The sequence below is a fragment of the Diadema antillarum genome, unplaced genomic scaffold (genome assembly GCF_040938485.1).
Source record: "Diadema antillarum isolate AM-2024a unplaced genomic scaffold, OU_Dant_1.0 seq00000345_RagTag, whole genome shotgun sequence".
Lineage (NCBI taxonomy): Eukaryota > Metazoa > Echinodermata > Echinoidea > Diadematoida > Diadematidae > Diadema > Diadema antillarum.
The window spans coordinates 862,609-888,623 of record NW_027271356.1 but is presented as its reverse complement, the minus strand read 5'-3'; the positions used below and the strand labels follow the sequence as shown (position 1 = coordinate 888,623).

At 40.9% G+C, this 26,015-nt stretch overlaps 1 protein-coding gene and 1 pseudogene across 1 annotated transcript; one reads left to right on the top strand and one right to left on the bottom strand.

Annotated features, from left to right (window-relative positions):
• Positions 1-655: 655 nt before the first annotated feature.
• Positions 656-24,983, bottom strand: LOC139730954 (dipeptidyl peptidase 9-like). The gene is made up of 17 exons (XM_071641835.1): positions 24,634-24,983; positions 16,323-16,873; positions 14,266-14,434; positions 13,184-13,426; positions 12,603-12,664; positions 11,725-11,828; positions 10,935-11,097; positions 9,817-9,949; positions 9,100-9,241; positions 8,501-8,585; positions 7,691-7,826; positions 6,689-6,837; positions 5,975-6,121; positions 5,030-5,182; positions 4,135-4,277; positions 3,429-3,540; positions 656-1,949 (listed from the first exon to the last, which is right to left on the bottom strand). The coding sequence occupies exons 2-17, from the start codon at positions 16,824-16,826 to the stop codon at positions 1,857-1,859; spliced, it is 2,538 nt and encodes an 845-aa protein (XP_071497936.1). The 5' UTR covers positions 16,827-16,873; positions 24,634-24,983; the 3' UTR covers positions 656-1,856.
• On the top strand, positions 21,006-21,744 carry LOC139730953 (uncharacterized; annotated as a pseudogene).
• Positions 24,984-26,015: the final 1,032 nt, after the last annotated feature.

Below are 26,015 nucleotides of genomic sequence, written 5' to 3'. Positions count from 1 at the left end.
CTAAATTAAGCATTGCTATTTTATGGGAGACTCATCATACAAAGAAGCAAAAGCAATTACCTTGTTTTATCAGGTTTCTCACTATTATTGTCTATATCAGGGTATAAAAATAGAGAAACATAAAGAGTTGGGCCCTGCAAAATCATCTTCTTATATTAAAGGGGAAATCCAGTCCAAATATAAGTTAGTAAAATATTGCGAGTTTAACAGTAAAACTTTGATCGAAATCTGATGAAAAATAAGGAAGTTATGACATTTTGGAGCTTCGCTAATTTTTGGGGACACAGTTCTTTAACGGTCAATATGAATATGCAAATGGAAAAGTGAGCATGTCATCCCCTCACAACTTGCCATATAGTTTGTACATAAAATTTTGAAATTTGCATTTTTTTATTTCAAATGCAATTATGCCTGAGGCTCAAATCCTGATATATCTATTACACACTGATCACTATTCTTAAGTTATTCAACCAGGAATAACATCATGTTGCAGACTTCCATGACAGAAACATTGAATTCAATCAATGGAAAATTGTGAAGTTATGACATGGTTAGTTCAGTCATTTGCATATTCATATCCACTGTACAAGAACTGTTTTGCAGAAATTAGCAAAACTTCAAAATGTCATAACTTCCTTATTTTTCATCCGACTTCAGTCAAATTTTTACGGTTGAACTCGTAAGATTTTACTCTTTTTTATCAGACTAACTTATTTTTGTACTGGATTTCCCCTAAAGAAGGTTTTGTTAGATCAGACCGCTCTGTAATGAGGTTCTACTGTACTGCAGTGTGCACCCACTCTTTGTTCCACAGAAGCTAGTGACCTTCATAAACAATTATGTTGGTTACTACAGGCTCTCTACATGCATATAGCAAACTTATGACAGTATGATGTGCATTTCCATCATCAATAAAGATGCTTCAGATGCTTCACAGGAATTGGGCTTCCCTGAATATGATCACTTTCTTAAAAATATGTGTTGCTCAACTAAACTGACTCACAACCAGGTTTTCTGATATGAAAATTAACAAAGTTCAAAGATTAAAAGCAAAAAACTCCAAACCACACTTCCAGAACAAAGCCCATCTACACACACCCAGTACCTCAAAATCCTGCACACTCCATAACTATCATATTGGGCCTTACAGTAAAAAGTACACAATTTTGCACCTGGATAAAATTTGTTCATGCATTTCAAGCAAAAACAGAAGATTCAGCCCCAGTGATCAACTTCACTGCATAGTGGCTTAATTCGACAACATGGCTTATCATAATTGCCAGTACTCACAAACAAGCCGTGCTATTATGCAAAATGTTGGTATAAGCAGTTTCACACACTGGTATATATAAGTGCTTGGTGGTACATGTAATGCACCATTTCTCTCAAGTATTCATAAATTACGTTTCATAGTATGTGCTGCTTCATTTCCTTCATATTGGTCTACAGAAATGAATCAGACTTTGAATTAGTATATATGTTATAGGAGGTGTCCAGTATAATGATTTCATCAAAACTTGATGTGCCGTGATGTAACAAAAAACATGATCCCACAGCAAAGTCTTTGGCAAGCTAACATACTGCGTTGTGGACATGCTCGGTATGGGTCGACCCCTCCTAAACTCTAGCTCTACGGTGAATCGTGCTCTGGAACATCACAAAAAGTGGCGCAGAGTGTGAACACACCCGATATGGTGAAACGACTTGTGCAGTGCCTCTCAACATGAACAAACACGAATACCATGTGCATCAAGTTCAAACGCATTCATGTGCTCGACGTAACTCTGCCTAGCTTGGTGTTCACACGGCCTAGCTAGGTGATCACACTGCCTAGCTAGGTGTTCACACGGCCTGCATTACAGATGTTGCTGCAACCAGCTCAAGATATTTGTCTCGTAGTGCTCACTAGTTTCCAGTCGCCTGATTCCATGTCTCTCTTGAGGATAGATCTGATGTAGACAAAACAAGAGGAAGTCATGAACATTAATTGTGTCATACATTAATTGTAAGAAAGTTTGAAAAAATGAACAAAAATCTTCATGCAATCAAAATTTCATAAGCAAAAGAGACACACATTGTGTGCACTAGGAATTCATTGAGGGCCACACAATTTTAGAAGAAATGTGCATTTCAAAATGTCTTTTTCTTCCCCTACATGTGGAACATTCCTTGGTCAAATAGTTAGCAAAGTTAACCCATTGAGGATGGACTGATTTTGCTATAACACGTATTTCCCATAGACACCTGCCCGAGTATTCTCGGGACTTGTCTTCAATAGTTCAAAACGTTTTGGTATAATATGATACATGTAAGGCACTTAGAAACTGTGTATTAAGCGTGATATAAATGTTAATTATTATCAATAGTTTAAGCCTGAATATATATTCAACTACTGTAAAGCCAGAAATATGAAATTTTCACAAATTGGAGTAGACTGCCTTTTTGGCCGCATGAAATGATCGCGAATTGCAATGGGCATTCAATGCAATAGTGTAGACAAGAACTTTCATGTGCATTTTGATTTCGCGAATCTTGGCTCCTCATGAAATCTGCGAAAATTTCATGCATGCAAAAATTTCTGGTTTCACAGTATGAGATTAGCTTTCCATTTCAAGCGAATAAAGAGACTTACTGACTGATACAGATTTTCAAGTTGCAATGGATGGTAAATATCAAAGACTCCTATGATAACTGACAAATACTGTATATGCCATATATTTAGCGAGTCTAATTTTTCGCGAATTGGGACTTCCCGACGATTTCGCGAGTGGTTAAAGGGGATGGCTAGTAACCGATCAGTGGGAATCAGTGGGAATGCTGAGGGATGATTGTTCCAATCCTTGTGGGATTCATTTAAGAGTACATTATATATCTACTGTTGTGTGAAAATTATTTGCTTCAGAACGGTCTCATATTCAAGTAATGTGCAGATTAATGCCCCGTCACTGACCAGGGACGCTTACCTGGAAACATTAAACCGCACATTACTTGAATATGAGACCATCCTGAAGCAAATAATTTTCACACAAGAATAGATATATAATGTACTCTTAAATGAATCCCACAAGGATTGGAACAATCATCCTCCAGCATTCCCACTGGTTCCCACTGATCAGTTACTAGCCATCCCCTTTAAATTCGCGATCGTGGAGTATAGCACTGAATGAAGAAATGTATGCCTGCATGCACGTCACATTCATGTCGGGATTAGAGTCAATATTTTTGAGTGTCTTTCAATTTACGAATAGCAGCTGATTCACGAAATTTGTGAAAATAAAAACCTCGCTAAATATTCAGTGTATACAGTAGTTGTCACCACCTAGGGCATTCACATAGGTCAATTCAATGGAAACATTAACAGTGCTAATGAAATGTTTCCAATGCTGGTACAATTCTGTCAGTGAAATTAAAGGTCTGGCCAGCCCTACCTGCAACTGGTATGGCTTGCAGTGCTTGACGAGTTCGTCGATGAGGAGACTAGTGTGGTGGAAGTGAACGTTCTCGTCTATGAGGCCATGGACGATGAGGAGGCGGTTCTCACTGAGGGGTCAAATAAAAGTTGTCAAAATGAGAGTGAGATGTTGAATCCAACTTGTTAGATGAGATCAAGACGATAACTCGTGTTAAGTTCTAACAAGCACTATCTCCCATCTTACAATTATTGAATTGACAAAATCTATAAACAAATGTTCTAATCTTTCAGCGACAATTTTACAACTCAATGTTCACAGACTAAGTCCTGTTAATACCATCCTTAACTTGAACACGATAGTAAAAACTTACTAAACTCCCCTCCCCCCCCAAAAAAATAGAAAAAGAAAAAGAAAGACAAAGATTGACGCTTCGATCACACAAGTTGATACAACCATCCCCTCCTGTAAACCCCCAAAACAAATAAAACAAAACACACACACAAAACATGAAAGAGAAGATGTCAAAAAGAAAAAAAAAGGAAGAAAGCAACAAAGAAGTTCAGTGGTAACTAAGTTTGAATGGAACCCAGGCCTGGAATATTACAGGCAAATGTAGCCTTGACCACTCTCCCCATCCCACAACAGGAGGTGGGTGGATTAAATCATAACTGCCAAATCCCCCCCCCCCCTTTCATCTCATGTTTTGCCCACTACCACTCACTCATCAGGGAAGTTCTTGGCCAAATTGAGTACTGAGCTCTGCACGTAGCCTGTGGGGTTGTTGTGGGGAGTGTCCAGGTAGCGCTCCGTGTAGCCGGTGTCGTACACCGTCCAACAGGTGACAGGTGCCCCTGCTATTGCAACCTGGGTGTAAATAAAAAAGCATTAACAAATTACCTGGTACACATTTCGCAGATATTTTTGAAAACAAAATGCAAGGATAGTAAACTGATGTCCTTTCATTCACATGAAAGCCATTTTACAATGACATATGATACCAGGAGGTACATGAGTACAATAGGGAAGCAATGAAAATAAATAAGCAATAGGACTTGTAAGACTGGATGACTGTTATGTCTGATATACCATGGCAAATAATATGCAAGACAACAGTGACCATGTATTGGTACTCACTTTCCCCATCTACTTAAAAAATATATATGTACACACACACACACACACACACAAAAAAAAAAACCTAAACTAAAATATAAAGCTATGAGCATCAATACAGACCTTTTAAAAATGAAAAATGAAAAAAAAAGTGAATGGTGTATTGATGGGCAAAGGGATGTTCTGTCACAGGGAAAACATCATAATAAATTGAGAACTTATGTACCATCAAAGTTTCCTGAACTCAAAAGGAAAAGAACTCAGAGTTATCTGGATTACAGTCAGATTTATTTTACAAAATCAAACTAAACATATCACTATCATTCTGTAATGGATATCTCCTACGACGTTCACCATGCACACAGTGAAAGAAATTGAAAACAAAATGTGGGATAGACACACCGACGGACAACCTGAAACACATTTCCCTGGAACCCTTTCTAGCAGAGGCTTAAAAAAACAAACATAAAGTGTTTGGAATGATAGTGTGTCACTCAATGTACCTTGTATGCATCCGGCCTCTTTGCCAGCCCCATCAGGGATAGGTAGCCACCATAAGACCAGCCGTGGATGGCTACTCTACTCAGGTCGATGAACCCAGACTTGGCCGCAATCCAGTTCAGTCCTTCTACCTGGTCATCCAGCTCCACGTGCCCCTGGGATGAAAGGACAGAAACCATTCTTTGACCATTTACAAACAATGTTCGCATTTACAACAACACAGTTGATTTTCACAAGCATGTCTTCCCTCAGATTGGCATACAGTGCAGTTACTTGCAAGTATCCAAAGTTTACATGTTGGCCTTTCGAGAAATCATTGGCTGGATTTGACTCCTGTTATCTATCATATAAGTCTTCACATAATAAATCTACTGTAGCACTCAGTGTTTAGCACTCTGGTATTGGCTGAAACTTGGTGGGCACAGTGAGGGTTGCACAGGAATGCTCTCATTACTTGCATACATCAAACCACATTGCCATTACTGCCCAGGGGCCTCACAACCAGGAGGGGGGAATGCAGTGCCCCCCCCCCCCCCCCCCACACAATTTTCTGCTCTTCAAAAAACAATAAAATACTTGTGTGGTTTAACAAATTACTTTTAATCAAAGTGGGGAATGGATAATATTCGGATAATATTTGAATTACGTCATGAACTGAATAGAGCTGATAGCATGATTGTTGTCAACTGAAAGAGCACATCTTCGTAATTCCCAAAAAGATAAATACCTAAAAAAAATGTCATCTCACGAGTATATATTCTGCTAGGTTGAAGCTGATGGCTAGGCTGTTAGGATATCATATTAAACTGACTGGTTGGGAAATGGTGGATATGGCTTTTATAGTGAAGATGTCACACAAAACACTCTGTGGTCCAAGTTAGGAGCTTGGATGCCTTACATTTGCAGCAGAGATTATCACAGGGACATTATAAAAGCTGTCATCTTACCAGTCTATTCCTGAGGACGCCCTCAAACTTGAGACCCCTCCGACAAGAACCCCGCCCATCAACAATCACCACTGCATAGCCCAGGGAGGCAAGTGTGTAGAGACGCAGGAAGCGTACCCCCTTGAATGAGTTGGACACAAGCTGCACCTGCACAGAGCACGCAGAAGGAAGAGAGAAAAGATGTAAAACTCTCCTTCCAACTACCATGGTTTTTCAAAGATTCTTTGTAGGACTTCATTAAAAATCAAAACCCATTACGTGTATTCTCCTGAGGAAGAAATAAAACAAGAATCTTGGAGGAATCAAATTTGGAAGTTTTGCTTTAATTACTCTTTCACGGCAAGTTCCATCATGTTCTTTTTGTTTGGTTGTTTATCTTGTTATCAGCACACACATACAAAAAAGAGGGCTACAATGTTAATTGACTTAAAAGTCAATAAATAATGGCATTTCACACTGCATAAGTTGTGGAAAATGAAAACTGCATAAGTTGAGGCAGGTGTAATGCACGGCATCACTCCCGTAGTCCTTGTTAGTGCAGTCCCACACAAACCATTTTACTTATCATGTGAAATGTGACTTCAGAACATGTGGAAATCTTTTTGTATCTCTATCTTGGTATTCAACAGTGAGACATACATAGACTTTCTCTTGATTTTTTTTTAATTTTTAGTTTAGTCTTTAGATTTTCGTTTTTTTTTTTTAAATTTTTACCTGAGGACCACCATAGACAAATTGGACTGTGGGATATTGTCTACCGGGTTCCAGGTTGTGAGGTTTGAAGAGCAAGCCGTACATATCGTCCCCCGTTGACGAGTTCTTGTAGACGAAGAGTTCCGGTGCCACAAAGGGAAAGGACATGGCTGCAAGTGAACAGAGAGTTGACGTTGAAGCATTAAAGGGATCGTATAGTTTTGGTTGAGATCTAATTTCAGGTTTCTAACATTTTTTGGTGAGATAATGAGAAACCTCTTATGAAATATGAAAGAGCATGTAATTCCATGAGGATTTCAACGTTTATTTGATGAAAATTGCTTTTGAAATGGCTGAGATATCCAAAACAGAGCAATTCTAATAAAGTGTGGGACCCACTTTTATTACGATCGCTTTGTTTACTTTGTTTTTGGATGTTTCAGTCATTCCAAACCCGATTTTTATCAAATAAACTTTGAATTCCTCTTAAAATGGTATGCTCTGTACTATTTCATAAGTGTTTTCTTGGTATCTCGCAAAAAGTTAAAAGCCCAATTCTCATCTCCACCAATACTGTACCATCCCTTTAACACTGGAACCGAATGTAATTAACACTGAATATAGCATTTTGCAAATGTATCTTGCTATATCATACCAGTCACAGCAGAAACAGAGGTTAGCTATGCCACCTGATACTGCAGAAAATAGACTAAATCTGGGAAACTCTTCATGAGGCCAAAACAAGAGTAAAGTGTCAGAATGACTACATAACAACGAATAGTCAGAGTGAATGCTTTGCCATATGCAAAGACAAACTAATCATTTACACTTCTGCTCAGTGCTGGTGACTTACTGACAATCAAACAAAAATTAGATCAAGCAAAAAGACTGACAGAACGAGACAGATAGACAGACAGACTGAATGACAGAGAGACATACCCAAATACCCCCCTGGCAGAAAGGACCTAGGGAGGAACAATCGATTTAGTAGCAAGTGATCGTCTGACCGGTTGATTGACTCACTCTGTGGAACCATGAGCTTGAACAGCTCCCGGTGAGTGACGGTCAGTGGCCGGAGGCTGGTGAAGTCCAGCCGGGAGACAACGGTGAATGGCGGCGTCGTCAGATTGCTCTGGGTGCACACACTAAACTTGAAGTCCTGTGGAGAAAGACAGACAGATACAGAGAAAGACAGATTGAAAAACCTGAATGCACCAATCAGACAGACATGAGAGCCAAATATGACAACAGATGGTGGGCCATTCCAAAAACAGTGGGGTAGACAGATAACCCTGAGACTACTTAACAGTCCAAACACAAGTCTCTCTAAACTTGTGTTACATCAAAACCGGTCTTTGACTCATTCACAATCAATTGTTGCAAAAAGAGATGGTGCAGGTCTGTCTGAGGTTCTGGATGATCTCACAACAGATATCAGTCAATATGTTTTCTTGTAACCCGTTGAGAACGGACTGATTTAGCTACAACGCGCATTTCCCACAGACACTTGCCCAAGTATAATCGGGACTCGTCCTCAACGACTTAATCTTGCCAAAATGCCTATCATTTAACACAAACTCTGTGTGAATGAAAAATGATAATAAAGCAGTTATCTGTTGGTTCAAATTCCCCACATCAATCAATTGCTGTAATAGTATTCATTTTGATCTTATCGAAATGATTACAATTTAACATTGAATACAAAATGAACTAGAAGTATAAATCAGCTTTTTCATATTTCCCCTATGATGTGAACATCTTTCCCCAAAGAATCTCTAATTCCAGAATGTGGGCACATTTGTGTTAATGGCGTTGATTTAATATCATACTCACTGGGCTTATCATGGCGCTCTGTATACTGTAACCAAGCTGTGAAATCCTCACAGGAGGATGCTGATCCTGGTATGACACCACATACCTGACACAACAAAACCAAAATACAAAAAAAGAAAAGAAAAATAGATAAAAACAAACAAACATGTAAGTAGATAAACACAAAGGCAAGCACTAGCAAACACATACACACAGACATACAAATGTGAACACACATATTTTTACAGATCATCATATTTAGCCTTCTATGGACCCCCATTCTTAAATATGTTCAAGATATTACAACGAAGACCGGAAACAAACCAGACTAAAATACGGAAGATAAAAAGGGAATATATCCTTCCTACCCACAGCGAATGTACTACATTTCGGAAAAAGAATATGATGTACACATAGCATGGGGAGGGGGGGGGGGGGGGGGGTCTTGCGGGGTGAAGACACACTTTGCTGCTATCAATCATAATGATCTTGATAATGATACTACTCCTGCTACTAATAACAATGCTCATAGTATCTACAATACTGAATATTTTTCAAAATAACAGTTTTCAACAATGCCGTAGCACTTGGGCTACTTTACAAACTCTGTGGTGACTTACAGGTGCTCTTCGATGGGCGTGTCATGGAGTGCTGTGTAGCAGACCACACCCCTCTCCTCATCTACCCACAGGTTGTGACTGGACACCTCTCCATGCCCCCTGGTCAGCATTTCAAACCTCAGGATGGCCGGCTTCAGGCTCCCTGCAGAGAAAGCAAGTCCATTTCATTTCATTTCACTTCATATCATTTCATTTCTTCCATTCTTTCTAAGATGCAAAAGAACAACAAAGGTCAATACTTAACAACACAACGAATATCACAAATACACCGTAGAAAGAAAAAAATGGCATACCACACATAGAGAGAGGGGGAAAATGCTTTTAAGAGAGTACAATATCAAGGAGAAAGCAGCAGTCATTGACATTTCAATGGCTGGGTTCCCTCTTGAGATTTTACATACATTTAAAGATACACTTAAAAGAGCGATAAACAGGGAAACCATGGAATGAATACGGCATTCCACAGGAGCGGGCTCTCATGTAATATCTCAAAATCATGTGACTGGTCATGCAACTACTCAATACTGACCTCAAAAAAATAAAGAGTATCTGTAACTGATTTTCATCAACCTCCCATTGCTCTGAAGCAATCAGCACTGTGTTGAATTCACTTTTAACTGGCTTTCATCTCATTCAGTTTCCTCTTTCGGGTACATTCGTCACAATAACACAATGGGAATGACGCAGGACCAGAGGGGAGGTGGTGGACGGACTGACCTGGAATGGCTTCCCTTGGGTGGAGGGCTGACGTGATGTGGTAGAGGTGTCTAGTACCGGTAGCCTCACTGGCCCAGATGAAGCTCATCTCACCCAGGCTCGATTGTGGGAAAAAGTGAATGATGTTGTGTGCCTGTGTATGCATGAATGTGAGAGACAAGCAGGAACATAGGGGCAACTTATTTTAACAGAGCACTGCACTGTTTTGTTTTGTTTTGTTTTTTTTTTTTTTTTTTTTGGGGGGGGGTAGGGAAAGGGACCATGCATTCAGCCATTATAAAAGAAACGGTTTGAACATTAAAACATTAGACACATTTTGGTGGATCCAGAAAGAAAATGATGACAATTTGTAAAATGGTTTTCAATTCAAGCAAACCACATATCTCAACAAGAAAACAAAGCAAAAGGAAATCACACATAAATGCAGTCTTCCAAGTGGTCCTGTAAGCTGCTTGTAAGTGTTGCCTATTCTACATACTTGTTAAAATGTAATAAGATGTTCATTTGAATGTAGCAAGCATATCTCTTGTGCTCATTAGGAGTGAATACTAGAAATTAATGAGAGGTTGACCTGGTTTGGACATATTCTACAATCCCCTAACAAACTGTGTACAGCTTTATCACTGATCTGTCTAAGAACAGACACAGATGAAGAATCTCAACCAGAGTCGACCGTTACTGATGAGTATATACTTTGATGCACGTATTTGCCAACAGGTACTATTTGCAGTTTTCAAATGTATCCCGGTGGGCAGCGAATGAATTGGGCCACCCATGAATCCTCACGGTACCAGGTCTTTAACTTTCTGATCAAGTTTCACGCTTCCTCATGTGACTGCGGGCTGGGAACACAATTTCCTGCACAGACCTTTCAGTTAGTGTCAACTAGCTAGGAAGTTGACTCATACAAGAAACAGACAGAGAGGTGGAGAGGTGAACCAATGCAGGGTTACACATCGGCCAACATATGAGTATTCTGTATCTTCCCCTTACACCACTCTCCCATACTCCTCCCCCACCCCTTATTCTCGTCCACAAACCCCAACGCCACCCCTAAGAAAAAAGAGGGAAAAAAGAGGGAATCAGAGAATGATGCAATGTTATTGATGAGAACTCACATTGATCCAGACATCCGAGTGTTCCTCGTACAGGACGTGAACGACGGGTTTGGCCGGGTCTGCCTCGGGGTCCATCAGCTGCTGCTCAGGGATGAAGCTGTCCAAGGGTATGAGGACCAGTACTGTGCTCTGTTGGGTGCGGCTGAGGAGCTGGGCCCACACACTGGTAGAGGGAGAGTGGGAGACAGGGAGGGAGGGTGAGAGATGTAGTTGAATTGAGTCATCTGAGGGATAAACATTTTTGTCAACTACAAATATTTTTACAATTCATTAAATCTGAATTTCATCTGCTCTATTTGGGGTATTCCAACACAAATCCTGTCAAAATCCTCAATTGTTCATCTGAAAGCTAAATTTAGATGTTGTGCAGCAGTGCCCTTCTGCACATGCCTGCTTTGCTAAAACACAACCGGGGGCGGGGCATTTTATGAAGTGTTTTGTCAGGTATTTTTTTCTGACATACTGTTATAAGCTACTGAAATCCTTGCATCTGACTGGCTAAGAGCAAATTTGTCAGAAAAAAACATCTGACGAAATGCTTCATGAATGCCCCCATGTAATGCCACTTCACCTTGAAACTACACAGATTCACTTAAAAAGTGAAACTTGAAGCTTCTTGCTTGTTACCATTATCTTGTTTTAAAATATGATGTTTCCTGAAAATGAAAATGAATGGCAACTTTAGGGGGATCACTCAACAATGATGGAAAAGGAAGAGTAATTTGGGGATAGCTATCAACACCTCCTCTACAAGTAAATAAAAAAAACGTCATCCAGAGTTCATACTCACTATCTGCCATTTGGTGTCCAGCCTAGTCTGATTATATATTCCATCCAGGGAAAGATGTTCTTTAGAGGCTCTCTTAGCTGCTTGTACTCAATTTTGTCTGTAATCTGATACAAAAAGAGAAAGAGAGAAAGAAAGGAAAACAACACAAGTTGTGAACAAACAATAAAAAAATCTGTGCATTTCACACATTTTATTCATTTCTACCAATTATGACTAATTGCCGGGGAATGTAACAGAATCAGAAATGCCAAACTAGATGTATGCTGTTGTGGCATCATGTTTGTATCTCTGGTATTTACCACTGATACAACCTATGTCTTAATTGTAAAAATCTTGGCACAGAAGAAATGCCTCAATAACCACTTGAATTCTAAGTCATCTGCACAGCTTTAAAAAAAAACACACACAATGGGTATAGATTCAATGTACTGTCAAGATGGAACAACGAAACCACTACACAAATAAATGTATGGCTTAGACAACAGAACTGTAAAAGAATTGAATTACTGTAAAACATGATATATTCGCGACATGAAATTTTCGCGAATTGGAGCCGACAGCCCTTTTCGTGGCATGATATTTTCGCGAATTGTCGCTGGTGTTCAATGCATGTAGTGTAGACAAAAACTTTTGTGTGCATTTTAATTTCGCGAATTTTGGCGCTCGCGAAATTTGCGAAATTAAAATGCACGCGAAAATTTCTCGTTTTACAGTACTTGAATCTTTAAAAAAAAAATGTTATCTGGACGTCTTCCTACTGAAAGTTATGCATTACCAGAACTGAATCAAAGAATGCTGAAACTTTCATTACTTGATGCAAAACATTAAGTGCTTTCTAGATCTACATTTAAGATGATAAGTGAATATTACAAAATCACCTTTCCATCCTCTGTCTTGGTGAATTCCACCATTTTGAGAACCACCTTGGCATTGGTTGTACCTGTGGATAAAATAAAACGGGCTACTTAATAAAAGAAACTACTTTGCCTATAAATTGTAAGAAAGGAAACAAACATCCTTTTTAATTCAGTACGAATAATGCAGGCATCAAGAAACTATATATACAGAAATGCAACGCAACAAATTTCAATATCAGGCTATAATGAAAGTAAATATGTTTTGCTGGAGTTTGCGAATGACAGTAAGGGGATGACTTTCCTTTAAACAGCATGATGGAATATTTGATGTCTCAAAGGTAACATTGTTTAAACACTTTTCCTCTCTTGTCAGATGAAGGAAACAATCAGATCATTTCAAAAAATGCATGGGATGCAGACTTTTTTGTTGTTGCTTGGTGTTAAGTTCATATATATTTGGTTTATATTTCCCTGCAGAATTATTCAATGACATGCAGTTCATGCTAACTGATCAGTGAGGTTTGGATCTTGGATAATTTTTCCAGTAAGTGGAGCAGCCCTGGCATGAAACCTTGTGCACTTATTGCCTGTCATCCACACACCTGCTTTGGGGTAGCGGTATCTGTCCACGCCCCCATCCCCTTGGCCCGGGGCAACGATATTGAGTATCTCCACCTCTCCCTCATCCACCTCCTCGTAGAGGATCCGGAAGACCGGCCGCTCCGTCTGCTGCTCGTCCGGGATGCTGGGTTGCCACCAGTAGCCGGTGTAGCGGTCAAACTCCTCCTGGATGATGTAGCTGGTCACTCCAGCACTCTTGGGGTCATCGGCTATATTTGGGAGACCTATTGACAGGACAGCCAAGCGGACAGACAGAATACATGATTAACAGAGAAGAGTCCTCCATTTTCTGATTTACATCACGCGATGAACATTTTGATTCCCTTCATATGTGATATGACTACACGTAAGGATGCTTGGTGAATTTGCTACTGTGTGCATTGATGTATCTCACACACACACACACACACACACACACACACACACACACACACACACTCACACATGCAAAACACGAGGAAAACTATTTTTCGTTTTCAACTGACATGATGGCTAAGAGAAACAAAGTGCACTGGGAAAGCATGATGTGATTCCATTTTTTTTTTTTAAATACGCTTAATTGAAAGGATGTCATTCATTCTGAAAATTCATGACACAGAGAAAGTGACAAACTTGTTGAAAACACGAATAAGATTTTAAAAAAGGCTCACATCTAGACTATCCTCCTTAGGGAAACTATCTGCATCTTCAACATTTCCCCAGCCCCACCTATTAATGTTTGTGAGACTACTTCGCTTGGCACACATACTTGTTTTTGTGAAAACACGGTGATAATGAGAAAGTTTCTTTTCTCAAGATTCTTCCTTTGGGGATGCACACAGATCCCTTCAATGACTTTACATACTGATAACAAAACAACAAAACACCAAGACAAAAACTGATGCTGTTCAAGCAAACTGGAAAAACATTCACAAAACATCAGTTTCCACACTCCATATGCTATAACATCACAGCCGTGTGCCTGTCTTACTGCTTAACAGAAAAGTGGCTAGCTTCAGCAAAGAAGCAGACAAGCATCTTCACGATACGAGCCTGGTACTGACCACCAGAGTCTCAAACTCACCGAGATGAACAAAGGTCAGTCTCCTCTCCTCCCCGCCAACAGTGTCTGACACCCAAAGGTCATTCTGGTTGATGAAGGCGAGGAGGTTGCTGTTAGTGGGACAAAGTTTGGCATCCATCCGCACCCCTTGGCACTGAGTGGGAACCTCGGTTGGGTAGACAGGTTGGGACTGCATGGGCGAAAGAAAACGATGTTGACTTACAAGTAGGTCTGTGGTGTATGGCAATCTGTGCTGGGTACACTTTCTTTATATATCGTGTCTGTATGACAGGTAGAATGAGGAAGAACTTCATGTTTCTATTTGTGGAATATTTATTGTTGTAAAACACCTTGGCTAGGGCTGCACACTAGCCTATTTTTTTCTACTGGTTCGATCTGTCCCGGTCAAACCAGTAGATACCCAGTTTTTCAATTTTTTAATGACCCTGTTCTTTTTTCCAACTGACCCTGGCAATGGTACTTAATTCACAGTCATGTGGGACCAGTAAATTTGGCAATTCCTGAAAAGTTACGAGCCCAACAGCAGGCCTCGAATTAACCGACGGCCACCAACGGCCATGGCCGTCGGTGCCCCTCTTGTTGGCCGCAATGCCTTTTGTTTTTTGATCAAAGTTACGGCCAAAAAAAATGTGCCCTTTTTCTTGGGGCCGTGGTGCCCTTTTAGAATGAAAGTTATTATTTATGACGTATAATATGCCCTTTCTCAAAGTCTACACTTTAATATTCAAGCTTGAACAACTTTCCTGATCTCAAATATCATACCTTCAGTTCACTCGCGTTCCAATATATCTGATTCAAACTCGAAGTATCTTTCCGAGATACGAGACGACGTGTACGTACATGTACGCCCGACCCGCTTTTACCGTCCCGACTGCCTCCGCAGCGCAGCGGCCATAGAGTTACTAGCTAGGCAGCGCATATTCAGATAGAGTAGTAGAGTGAACACCAAGTTCACCAAGAAAAAAGAAAAATCCCACGATGCCAAGGTGCCAGACCAGGGAATGGGGAGGGGTGGAGAGAGAGATAGAGACCAATCAACATAAGAAACCGCGCGTACTGGCGCATTCTTGGAGGTCATGAACTGTCTGGGGTCTTGGAGATGAACAGGGAAAGAATGCTCCCAGGCCCTCCCTCCAGTCGAGCATGTCACACACGCGCGCAAATTCCTTTGCCTTGTGGTTTTGCCAGCCAGCTGTCGGAATGTGCTTTGAAGTTACATGGCAGCCTGGCCTGGCTGGCCTGAAAGGGTGTCGAGTTTCAATCAATACCTACTGTTGTTTTATTCCTGTTTTAAAAATTGTCGTTCACCTGAGAGAAACGCGGCAAACGGGAATGCGTTATAGCTGAAGGGAAGAGGTTATTGTTGTGTGTTGCACTTTGTGTGTGTGTGTGTGTGTGTGTTTGTTTTTCTCGGTTTTTTCTTCTTTCTTTTTTCATAAACACCCAACATGCCCTTTCCAATGTGGCCTTGGTGCCCCTCTGACTGACCTAAGTGCCCTGGGCTCTTGGAAAAAGTGCCCTTTTCTAAATGGCCCTGCCCCTCCAAAATCTTATTTCGAGGCCTGCAACAGTCATTTTTACCAGTCTTGGACCATCAGACTGATGCCAGTGTTAAGCACTGCCATGGTCATTCTTGTATGTGAAGGATCACTGAACTGACCACTGAACAGACTTATCATTTTCTTGTGGACCCAAAATCACTTTTAGACAAAATACCATCAGATACCTTTTTGCAGACCATGGACAATAATAACAAATTCAGTGCCAAAAAGAAACAAAAACATACATAACACTCAAGAATTGACATGTAGAGGAATATGCCTTACAGACTTGGAGATTCAACAATGGGCTTTACAGTCATCAGTTGCACAAGTTTCAAAGAGTGAAGATGAATTTGTAAAACCCCAGCAGGAACAGGATGATCAGATTTTTATATCTAGTGTCATCTAGGGTAAAGCTGAGTGACTCGTGCAGGACAAATTCTACACCTCTCAATCCATCAACCTTCTACTGTCCTTGGAAAACAAATTTTGTGAAATGTTTCCAGTATTACTCACAATAAGATCAGGGTCTGTGCAGGTGAAGAGGCTGCCGCTGGCTGGGAAGAGGAACTGTCCCGTCTCCACATCGCAGTCGTACGTGGTGATGCCAAACGTCCCCATCCTCTTCCTCTCCCTCAACAGCTGCTCCTCCTTGGAGAAGTTGCCCGTCTGCATCAGGCCTCGAAATGGTATGAGGAGGGGTTTCCACTGGGAGGTGGCGTCAGCCATGCCTTCCTGCTCCGAAGTAGGCATGTCGGCGTACAGCAGGGTGTTCTCGCGGTTGCCAGGAGGCACCCCAAGGAAGTAGAGACGGGTGCGGGATGCGCCCTGCTCGGTCTTGACGACTCGGAAGGTGAACTCGAGGGACACATGATTGGCCAATAGCATCTGGATGCGCCTCATGGACTTGACATTGCTGTGAAGCTCCTGCCAGGAGCGCTTGCGATCACCAGATGCCAGACCATGCTGTAGTAGAGGGTTGGATTCCGGCACAGTGGAGGTGGTTGGGCCGGTGGCCATGTTATCTGCGGATCAGCACCCCTGCCTGTCTCTTTGATGGGTCTTTCCTGTCTTGACAGATTGAAAGATTGCATCGTACCATCATACACAATTTAGAGTGTCACAATAATGTTGCGGTCTGTATATATGAAGACAAGCATTGGATATGTACAAATTCTATATAATCTTTTCTTTAGTATTCACTGTCCAGCACATGCACAGTTTTGGGCAATCATTCAATTTTGACTACAACATCTTACTTCACTTTCATAAATAAAATGGAATGCATCACTTCAGACTTAAAGAAACATTCATCTCAGGAACTTTTTCATGTCATGAACTGAAATGGTTATATGGTGTTCTATGAGGAGTTTGAGCATTTTGCTGCAACAAGCTCTTCAATGTAATTCTTGTACAACATCCTCAAAAGCCACCAACATGCAAGGCAAAATCCTCAAGTATTTGCAACGTACGTGCTCAACATAAAATGTATATATACACATGTGAAAAACGTGTGCACAACTTGAGAAACATTGTGTTTTGTACCATTGTTCTTAGAAAAAAGAACAAGGGACTGAACATCAAACGTAAGAGAAATAAGCTACAAAATATTGCGCAGTACTTTACGTGCATTACAAATTAACAAATTTACAAATTCCATAGTATTCTCACATTCAAAGCTTGCAACATACTCAAATTTCAAGTTGTGGACCACCCTGGATTAAATATTTCAGAACAGAAAAAGAATTACATGTAGTTGCAAGCCTCATGATTAATGAAAAATTTATGACCAGGTATCTCCAGGGTTCGAAATTGGCGATGGTCCGCTGGCCATTGGCCACCCAAAATCATTTCGGACTAGCTAAAAATCATAAAATTCTGAAGTTACTAGTCCGTCTGGCTAGCCAAAATATTGCTTCAGTGTCAAAATTGATTCGAAGTAGTCCGCCTGGCTAGTTTAAAAAAAAGTGAAGTGCGATCCCTGATTTCTCCCTTGTAAATACATTACAAAACCTTTCTTTTCATCATGTTCAAAGGATGTGTTCAATGCTTGTTTAAGTCACTTCATAATCGAATGTGATTTTATGCAACATTTCGCTTTTAACAGTCATATGGTGAAGTCCTCTGTTCATCCAGATAACTGACTCATGATTCAAATCAGCAAGTTGACGATGGCATACTGTATAAGCTGTTATTTTCGCGAATGTCGCGAATCACTGCTGGATCACGAATTGAACAACACGCGAAAATGTCGCCAGACGCTAGTGTAATAGTATGTACATTTAGATTGGCGTAGGTGTCAATTCGTGAAAACAACATCTCGCGAAAAAGCCTGTGACCTCCTCATTCGCGAAAATATCTGTACGTGAAAATAACAGCGTATACAGTTCTATGTTCTCACAATTTCTTATTTCAATATACCTACAGCAATGACAAATATCTCATATTTCAGCTGTATAAATATAAGACTTGTCTTAAAACCATACAAAATGAAAGAGAACAAGGGTTTTTATGTCAACTCTGAGTCTGATATAGAACATTGTCTTTCTTGCATGGAAACATGCTTTTACTATTAGCTAAAAATAACAATTTTTCTAAATTTTATAACATGTGTCATGTGATGTGCATACATTTGTACCATATTTATACAGAGCTACCAAGTCTCACGCATTCTGCGTGAGACTCAAGCATTTAGGGGCCATCTCACGATCTCACGAATGGCACCCATTTTTCTCACGCATCGGGTGAAGTCTGCAACTTGGGCCTATAATAATGAGCATAGCTCAAAAGATTAAAGTGATAGTTGCAATTGAAGGTATATTATTTCCTTTTGTCTTTCAAAATAAGTAAAAAATAGTCACTTAAGTATGCACCTGATTGCACCATTAAAAAGCTCCCTACTGTGGGAGGCCATGGGGGGGGGGGGGGACCCCTCCCACACCCTCGCTCGCGCGCACATTCGCATGCCGAGATGCCGAGTCATGAAAATCTCATTCAGAATTCTTTTTTGAACTTGGCATCCCTGTTTACATGGGTAAACTCGGCCTAACGGGTAAACTCAGCCCCTACTACTGTACTAGTGCCGTCATTACAAGTGGCCGAGTTTACGCATTTCATTATAGGTAGGCTGAGAAGATTCTATGAAGGGCGTCTACCCACATAACTATGAGTATGATACATGAAAAATTAAGATAATTAATAAAACTAAATTTATTTGTCGCTGCAATTTGGCTGTGACAAGCTCATATCAAAAGAGATGTTGTGGAGATATCTATCTTTGACCAAAAGATCAGTCTGTATCTGGCAATTGGGGAATGTTCCGCGGAGACTGCGTCTGGCTTCACGAATCCCCTCCGTATACAGACCAAAGTCAATGATTCCGGTTCCTGTGTGGAGCAGTCGTGCACAGATCAAACGTTACGATAAACCAAATTTCAGACAGCTTTTTTACATTCAAACAAGTTTGACATGACATGACACATTATGCAGCAGTATTTGGGGTGAATTTCTCACATTGCGCAATCGAAATACTCACAGTAACTCGGTTATAACGCAGAAATTTTATCCATATCGCAACGTCGCCGTTCGCTAGCTGTAAGTCACCATTTTGAATCTGTAAGCCAATCACATGCGAGGTACCTGTTTCAGTAAAAAAACACGTAGAAACTACCTCGCATGTGATTGGCTAATAAATTCATACTGTATGTTTCTGCAGTTTGAACGTGACGACGCGACGGGCTGGTTGATGTGTGTTTTACGTTGAAAATTCTACCAAAATGTTGGATTATTCATTGATCTGGTGAGTGTAGTGCATTCTTAAAATGCTGATTTTTCTATACAAGCTTAAATTTACTGACCTAGGGCCGTGAATTAGACGCAATCGAGAAGGGTGAGGTGTTTGTACCTCACCCAATTTTCCATGCAGACAGTGGTTAAGAACATCCACACAGCGATGGGTATTATAAGATGGCTAAGTAATTTCCAGCTTGCTGATTGGTCAAAGCGTACCACGTGATCATTCGCGAAAAAGTGTCTATCCCTGCACGCCCGTGGGATTTTCGCGCACCCAAATTGTCTAATGGACGGTTTTGGCGCATGCGCAGTGTCTCAAAAGTCGAGATTTCGATTTGTACCAGCTTATATGCTACATGAGGTCACGTAAAATGAAAAATGAACTTTTCATAAACTAATTGCTTACATTTAGAAATATTCCATTAAAATTTCATGGTTAAATGTGATTTCAGTCATGCACTAGTACGGTAATATAAAAAGAGACTCAATGTTGTCTTTAACCGAAAATTGACTCGTGTCCATGACAGTCTGCCGTACACAGGCACAACACACAAAATCACCTTATAACTTAACTAGCTAGCCGTCCTGATCCACCAGATCATGTTGAAAAAGAAATTGAATTTATGACACAAATTCATCGATCACCAGGGACGTACCGACAATTTTTCAGTGGAAACTCAGTAAAAATAACCTTTTGCAGTAAAATTCTTCATTTAACCAGATAGTTTCAAGGCCACCACTCATATTATTTTATAGGATTTAAAACTTGTGCTATCAAAAATTAACTCTTGCTGAAATAAGAGTTTTTATGGCTCCTCGTTTTTACTGATTTTGATCTAGTCTATCTCACGATCTACGATCTCGATTACTGATTGGCTTAAGTTTCGTCGCTGTAGCCTGCCTTTGTGCGTCTGTTTCGAAATCACAACTCATTCAGAAACCTTGAGATATGGCGTCTGTGAATCAAACAAAGGAGGAGGACTTTTCCATCTCAATCCAAGTGTTACATGTATGACAGATGAAGAGATTGACCAACTGGTAAACGACATGGACAACAAAGGGACAAAGAAGGTATAGAAATTTGCTAAATGTAAACTCATGGACTTTGCAAAATTCACTGGAACTGATTTGGAAGAAATCGCCAAGGATACCAAAGATTTGGACAAGTTTTTGACCAAATTCTACTCTGGAATAAGGAAGGACAATGGAGAATCATACAAAACAAGGTCGCTACAAAACATTAGGTTCGGTGTTCAGAGATACTTTGTCGAGAACTATGGAATAGATATTGGTGATAGCAGCAAGTTTCCTCGAGCAAACCGCGTTTTCAAAGCGATGAAAGTGAAGGCAAAGAAAGAAGGTAAAGGATCTGTTGTAGTACACAAAGCCGTGATTTCGTCAGACGACATGAGCAAGATACTTGAGTCACTAGACCTCTCCACCCCCAGAGGCCTCCAGGATAAGGTTTTCTTGGACGTTCTCACCTTCTACTGTAATCGAGGACGGGAGAACATTTGTGGGATGAAAGCTGAAGACTTTACCATCAAAGCAGATGATTCCGGACGGAAATACGTACAAATGAGAGACTTTCTAACAAAAAACAACTGCGAAAATGTCATCCGAGAAGCCAATGCTGGCTTGATGTTTGAAATGCCTGAACTGTGTGAAAGGTGTCCGGTAGCCACATTTGAGAAATATGTAGCGAAGTTGAACCCCCAAAACCCTTGGATGTGGCAAAGGCCACAAGATGTTTTGAAGAAGGAGCTGGCACAAGATACCCCATGGTTCGACAATGCCCCATTAGGCATTAACACGATTGGCAACAAACTGAAAAATCTGTCACAAAAGGCCGGATGCAAGCTAACGTACACCAATCACTGTCTAAGGGCAACCAGCATCACAACACTCAATGCCTGTGGATACGAGGCTCGCGATATCTAGAGTGTCAGCAGGCACAAATCGGCAGATTCGCTGAAGCACTATTCCAAAACAAACCAGACGAAACTGACAAAAATGTCTGAATCGTTGGCCACTTGCCTATACTCGGATGTCAACAAGGACAATAAGAACCAGGAGCTGGGCGACCAGGAATCTACATCTTGTAGCAAGGCCACTGCGGAATGCCCCTCCACATCCAGTGCCATAGCAACGACAACAAGCAACTTTAGTCAAGAAACTGTAGCATATTATATGGCTATGACTACGACTCCGAGTACGAGTGCGATATCCGGCAGGATAACATCGTTCTAACCCAAAACCAAACTATTAGTACACAGTCGAGATCGGCGATCACGGTCAGGAGGGACACCGTTCGTTCGGAGAATGGAAACGTTTTCCACTTCCACGGATGTAACGTGACTATCAACGACTAGATCTAGGCAGTATAAGCTGTCAGATCTGCTGTAAATAGCTGTAAATATGTTGAATTCTTGAGAGTTGGAACATTTTCAATTTCATGAGTTGGATTTGAAACTTTGGAATATATCACAGATTCAGCACAAGCTGGGATAATCTCGGAGAAAGCCTACTCTGGACCATTTTCCAACGGTAAGTACAATTTCAAAATCTTTGATATTTGATTTATTTCATTATTTCTTTCTCATTCAAGGTATATTCACCTCGCGTTTGAAATTACTTAGCCATCTTATAAAAGGAATAACGCATTTTCCCGTCGTTGTTTAGCGAGCATGCAGTGCACTCGAGGTTTCTTCTTCGCATGCACACTCCACACTCGCCTCTGGCTCGTGTGGAGTGTGCATGCTCAGAAGAAACCTCTCGTGCACTGCATACTCGCTAAACAACTCCGCGGAATGCGTTATTCCTATACTAATAACATAATACCTCCCGTCTGTCTACGGAGGAGAGCGATAACGTGAAAAATATAAAAGACTCCTCCGGACAGACGGATCTTTTTCTACATCTATCTCTGCAACCAGCTAGAGACTGGAAAGAGTCTCTGAAAAAAAAAAATGAACATGTTTGATTCTCCCCCCACCCCCCCCCCCCCCAACTTGGATACATTCCATAATTAGAATAAATAAACATGATGGAAGATGTCAAGGAGTGGCAAAGTTTATACAGCATAATGATCGCTTCGAAGGACATGTGTAATACAGTTCGGGAAACCCACTCACAAGGGGGGCCCCTCCTTATAAGTAACCCGTCCCCCTTATAAGTAACCCCGCCCCCCTTATAAGAGTACATCTCAGTCGCCACGTCTGCACTCAAGCATTGCCGCGCCGCCGCGCCTGGCGACACTCACGCCAGTAATCGCTCGCATTTCAGCATTCGCATGGGTCGTTTGACATCGCATTTAAATCCATGATTTTAGATATGATGCCTCGAACCGATTTTGCTCAAATTTCATGAGTAACTAGGAAACTTGTGAAGCTTTATGGACATAATCAAGCGAATTGCCGCAGTCCTTTCATTTTCGCGTTGCATTGCAAAAAAGCGTGGAGACTCCTTATAAGGGGTGCCCCGGGGGTTACTTATGTTGTTGTTTTAGATTTGATGGAACTCTCTGCCGGGTGGGCAATTTGCTCCAAAAAATATAATTATTCAAATGTGCCTTTAAATTCAATTACAAAACCTATACTACTTCAAATTATTTACAAAAAACTAATCACATTTATTTTAATATTTACAAGAGATATATTTACAAAGGAAGGAAAAGGGGACAGGGTTCCGGAAATGATGTCATCTGCCTACTCCTGCATCGAGAGAGATGTGATGCAGGGTTACGCCGTTCCCGTCGGCAAAGCAGGTATAGGACCCGCCCGTCAACGCCGGTGATGTCTTGGCCTTTCCTGGGGGCAGGCGCCTCTAGTTATCTTATCGGCCTAGGTGTTAAGTTATTATTAGCCTAGTAGGCAGAGACATCGTGGAAGAGAAGGGATGATAGAAGAATAGCGGAAAGGGTGAGGACAGAACAGAGAAAACAGACAGCTAGGGGGGTGGAGGGTGCTGAGCTCCTCTCTCTGACATAGGGTCAGCCCGTTACCAAGGTTACAAGCATGGGATGTGAAGATGAGTCACAAATAAGAGGCGTTGCCATCGGTCACGAGCCATTGGTGATCCTAACCTGACAAAAAAAAAAAAAAAAAAAAGGTGCGGATTTACAACTAAGGACGGAGTTGAGTATGACGGTGGTACCGGAAGAACATTAAAGACGACGTTGAGTATAACGATGGTACGTGTATGAGTTCTCCCAGTAAGTGGGTGTTTAAATAAAAGCATTCCGTCGATTATAGACCACTACGAACCGCAGCTAGGCCTATGTATATTATGTAGGTTGTGGAGTAGAGAAAGAAGGAAAAAGCATCAAATATTGAAATACTGGTTTGTGTCCTTTACATACTGAAGCAGGTAGTCCGTGGACTGCTGGTTCGAGAAAAGATCAGACAACTGCAGGGTGGATTTATGTAGACCTAGTCTTTGTGCTAATGTTGTACGTTGTTTTAGGAAGCGTGTGCAGTGTAGCAGGTAGTGCCCTACCGTTTCCGGAGAGTTGCAGGTATAACAAAGGCCAGTGGGGTGTTTGTGAATTAAATGTAGGAAAGCAGAGAGTCGAGCACGACCCATTCTGAGTCGGTGAATGATAGTTTCATCTCGGCGGCAAGTGCAATCGATGGAGAAAAGCTGTTTGAGAAAAGGGGTTACTTATAAGGGGGATGGGGTTACTTATAAGGGGGACGGGTTACTTATAAGGAGGGGCCCCCCTTGTGAGTGGGTTTCCCGAACTGAATATACATGAGGGGGGGGGGGGGGGGGGGGGGGAGAAGAAGGTAGATCCGACTTTAACTCTAACTGCATGGCCGTGGCCGTGGAATAAGATGTCTTGGAGGAGAAAAAATGTTAATTCCCTTTCTCAGTCTTGATATCTCGGGATTTGGGGATTCTTGCGTAATACAAAACACAAACTCTCCTCTGCTCAGCAAAATGTTAGACAAATCAATATAGACTTCATGCTCCGGCAACCTGTCGTACTGCCGTTTGTCACTGAACAACATAAATTTACACTTGTTTGACTCACCCTCTTCTCGGCCTATCTTCCTGCACTGTCCGTAGTGTCAGCGACCGCGACCGGTATCCGCTAATTTACTTGTCCTAGGCAGCGTAGCGTAGAAATGCACAACAAATTGTCGAAAGAAAAACCCTCCCTAATCGTTAGACCTAATCACAGACTGCCGATCGGAGCAGAGTTTTCAACCGTTGAGATTTCGATTGAAGAAATCGGAATGACAAAGCAATCACTGCTAAATGTCTCAATATATGACCCGGCCAACTCTCCTTCACATTTGGCGTCTTCTCGGAAGGAATCGAGTAACGTTATCATGGGTCGCGGTGCAGTCAGTCCCAGCGCTGATTAACTACACACATCACAGCCCTGTCATCGCTGCATGTTGTGCTTCCACACACATCAACACAGTATCAGGACCATCAGGACTGAAGTTACCGTCTCAAACAGAGAGCTACTGTTTTAGTAGTGTGCTTACCGTGCAAGAGTGCAAAAAAAAAAAAAAAAAAAAATGTCGGGACCACACCAGCAACACAAAACCAACAAACTGACAAACAAGGAAATAAAAAAAAAACCACAAAAACACACACAAAAAACAAAAAACAAAAAACAAAAAAAAACCCCACAAAACAACAACAACAAAAAACAAAAACAAAAAATCCCCCAAAAAGAACACACAAAATGAGTGCATAAACAAAAAACTCGCATCAAACTAATCATTCGATTGCAACTTTGAAAGTGCTTATTGAGATGGGGCTTCATTTTTCCAACGTTTTCTTGATAGTGTTTGTTTTGTTGTTTTTTGTTTTTTTAGATAGTGAGAAACCTCTTATGTAATATAGAATATGGAAGAGAATAAAAGAGGGATTCAAAGTTTATGTGATGAATATCGGTTTTGACATGGCTGCTGAGATATCCAAAACAAAGCAATCCTAATAAAAGGTGGGGCCCACCTTTTTAAGATCGCTTTGTTTTACTTTAATAGGCCTATATCTCAGCCATTCCAAAGTCGATTTTCATTAAATAAACTTTGAATTCCTCTGATCCTCTGGAACATTTCATGGTTGAAGTAGGCCTATAGGACCCCCTACTTCTCACCTCAACCAATAGTATACCAACCATTTGAGAAGTTTAAACCATTGTCATGTTTATTTATTTTCACATGTAAATGTGTATAAAATGTCAATAAGATTTTGGGTCATCTTTAAACAAGTCTGCAGAATTTTTCCATGGTATGCAGATATCCAGTCCTCAAATGAGGTGTTAGAAATGGAGATGGACCAATAAATGTGCAACAGAACTGAAGAAATTTTAGAAGAAATAGAAGAACCTGTATAGTCGGCTTGAGAAATTTGAAAACTTGTAATTTTGGCGTTGCAAAAAAGAAGTCATGCCGG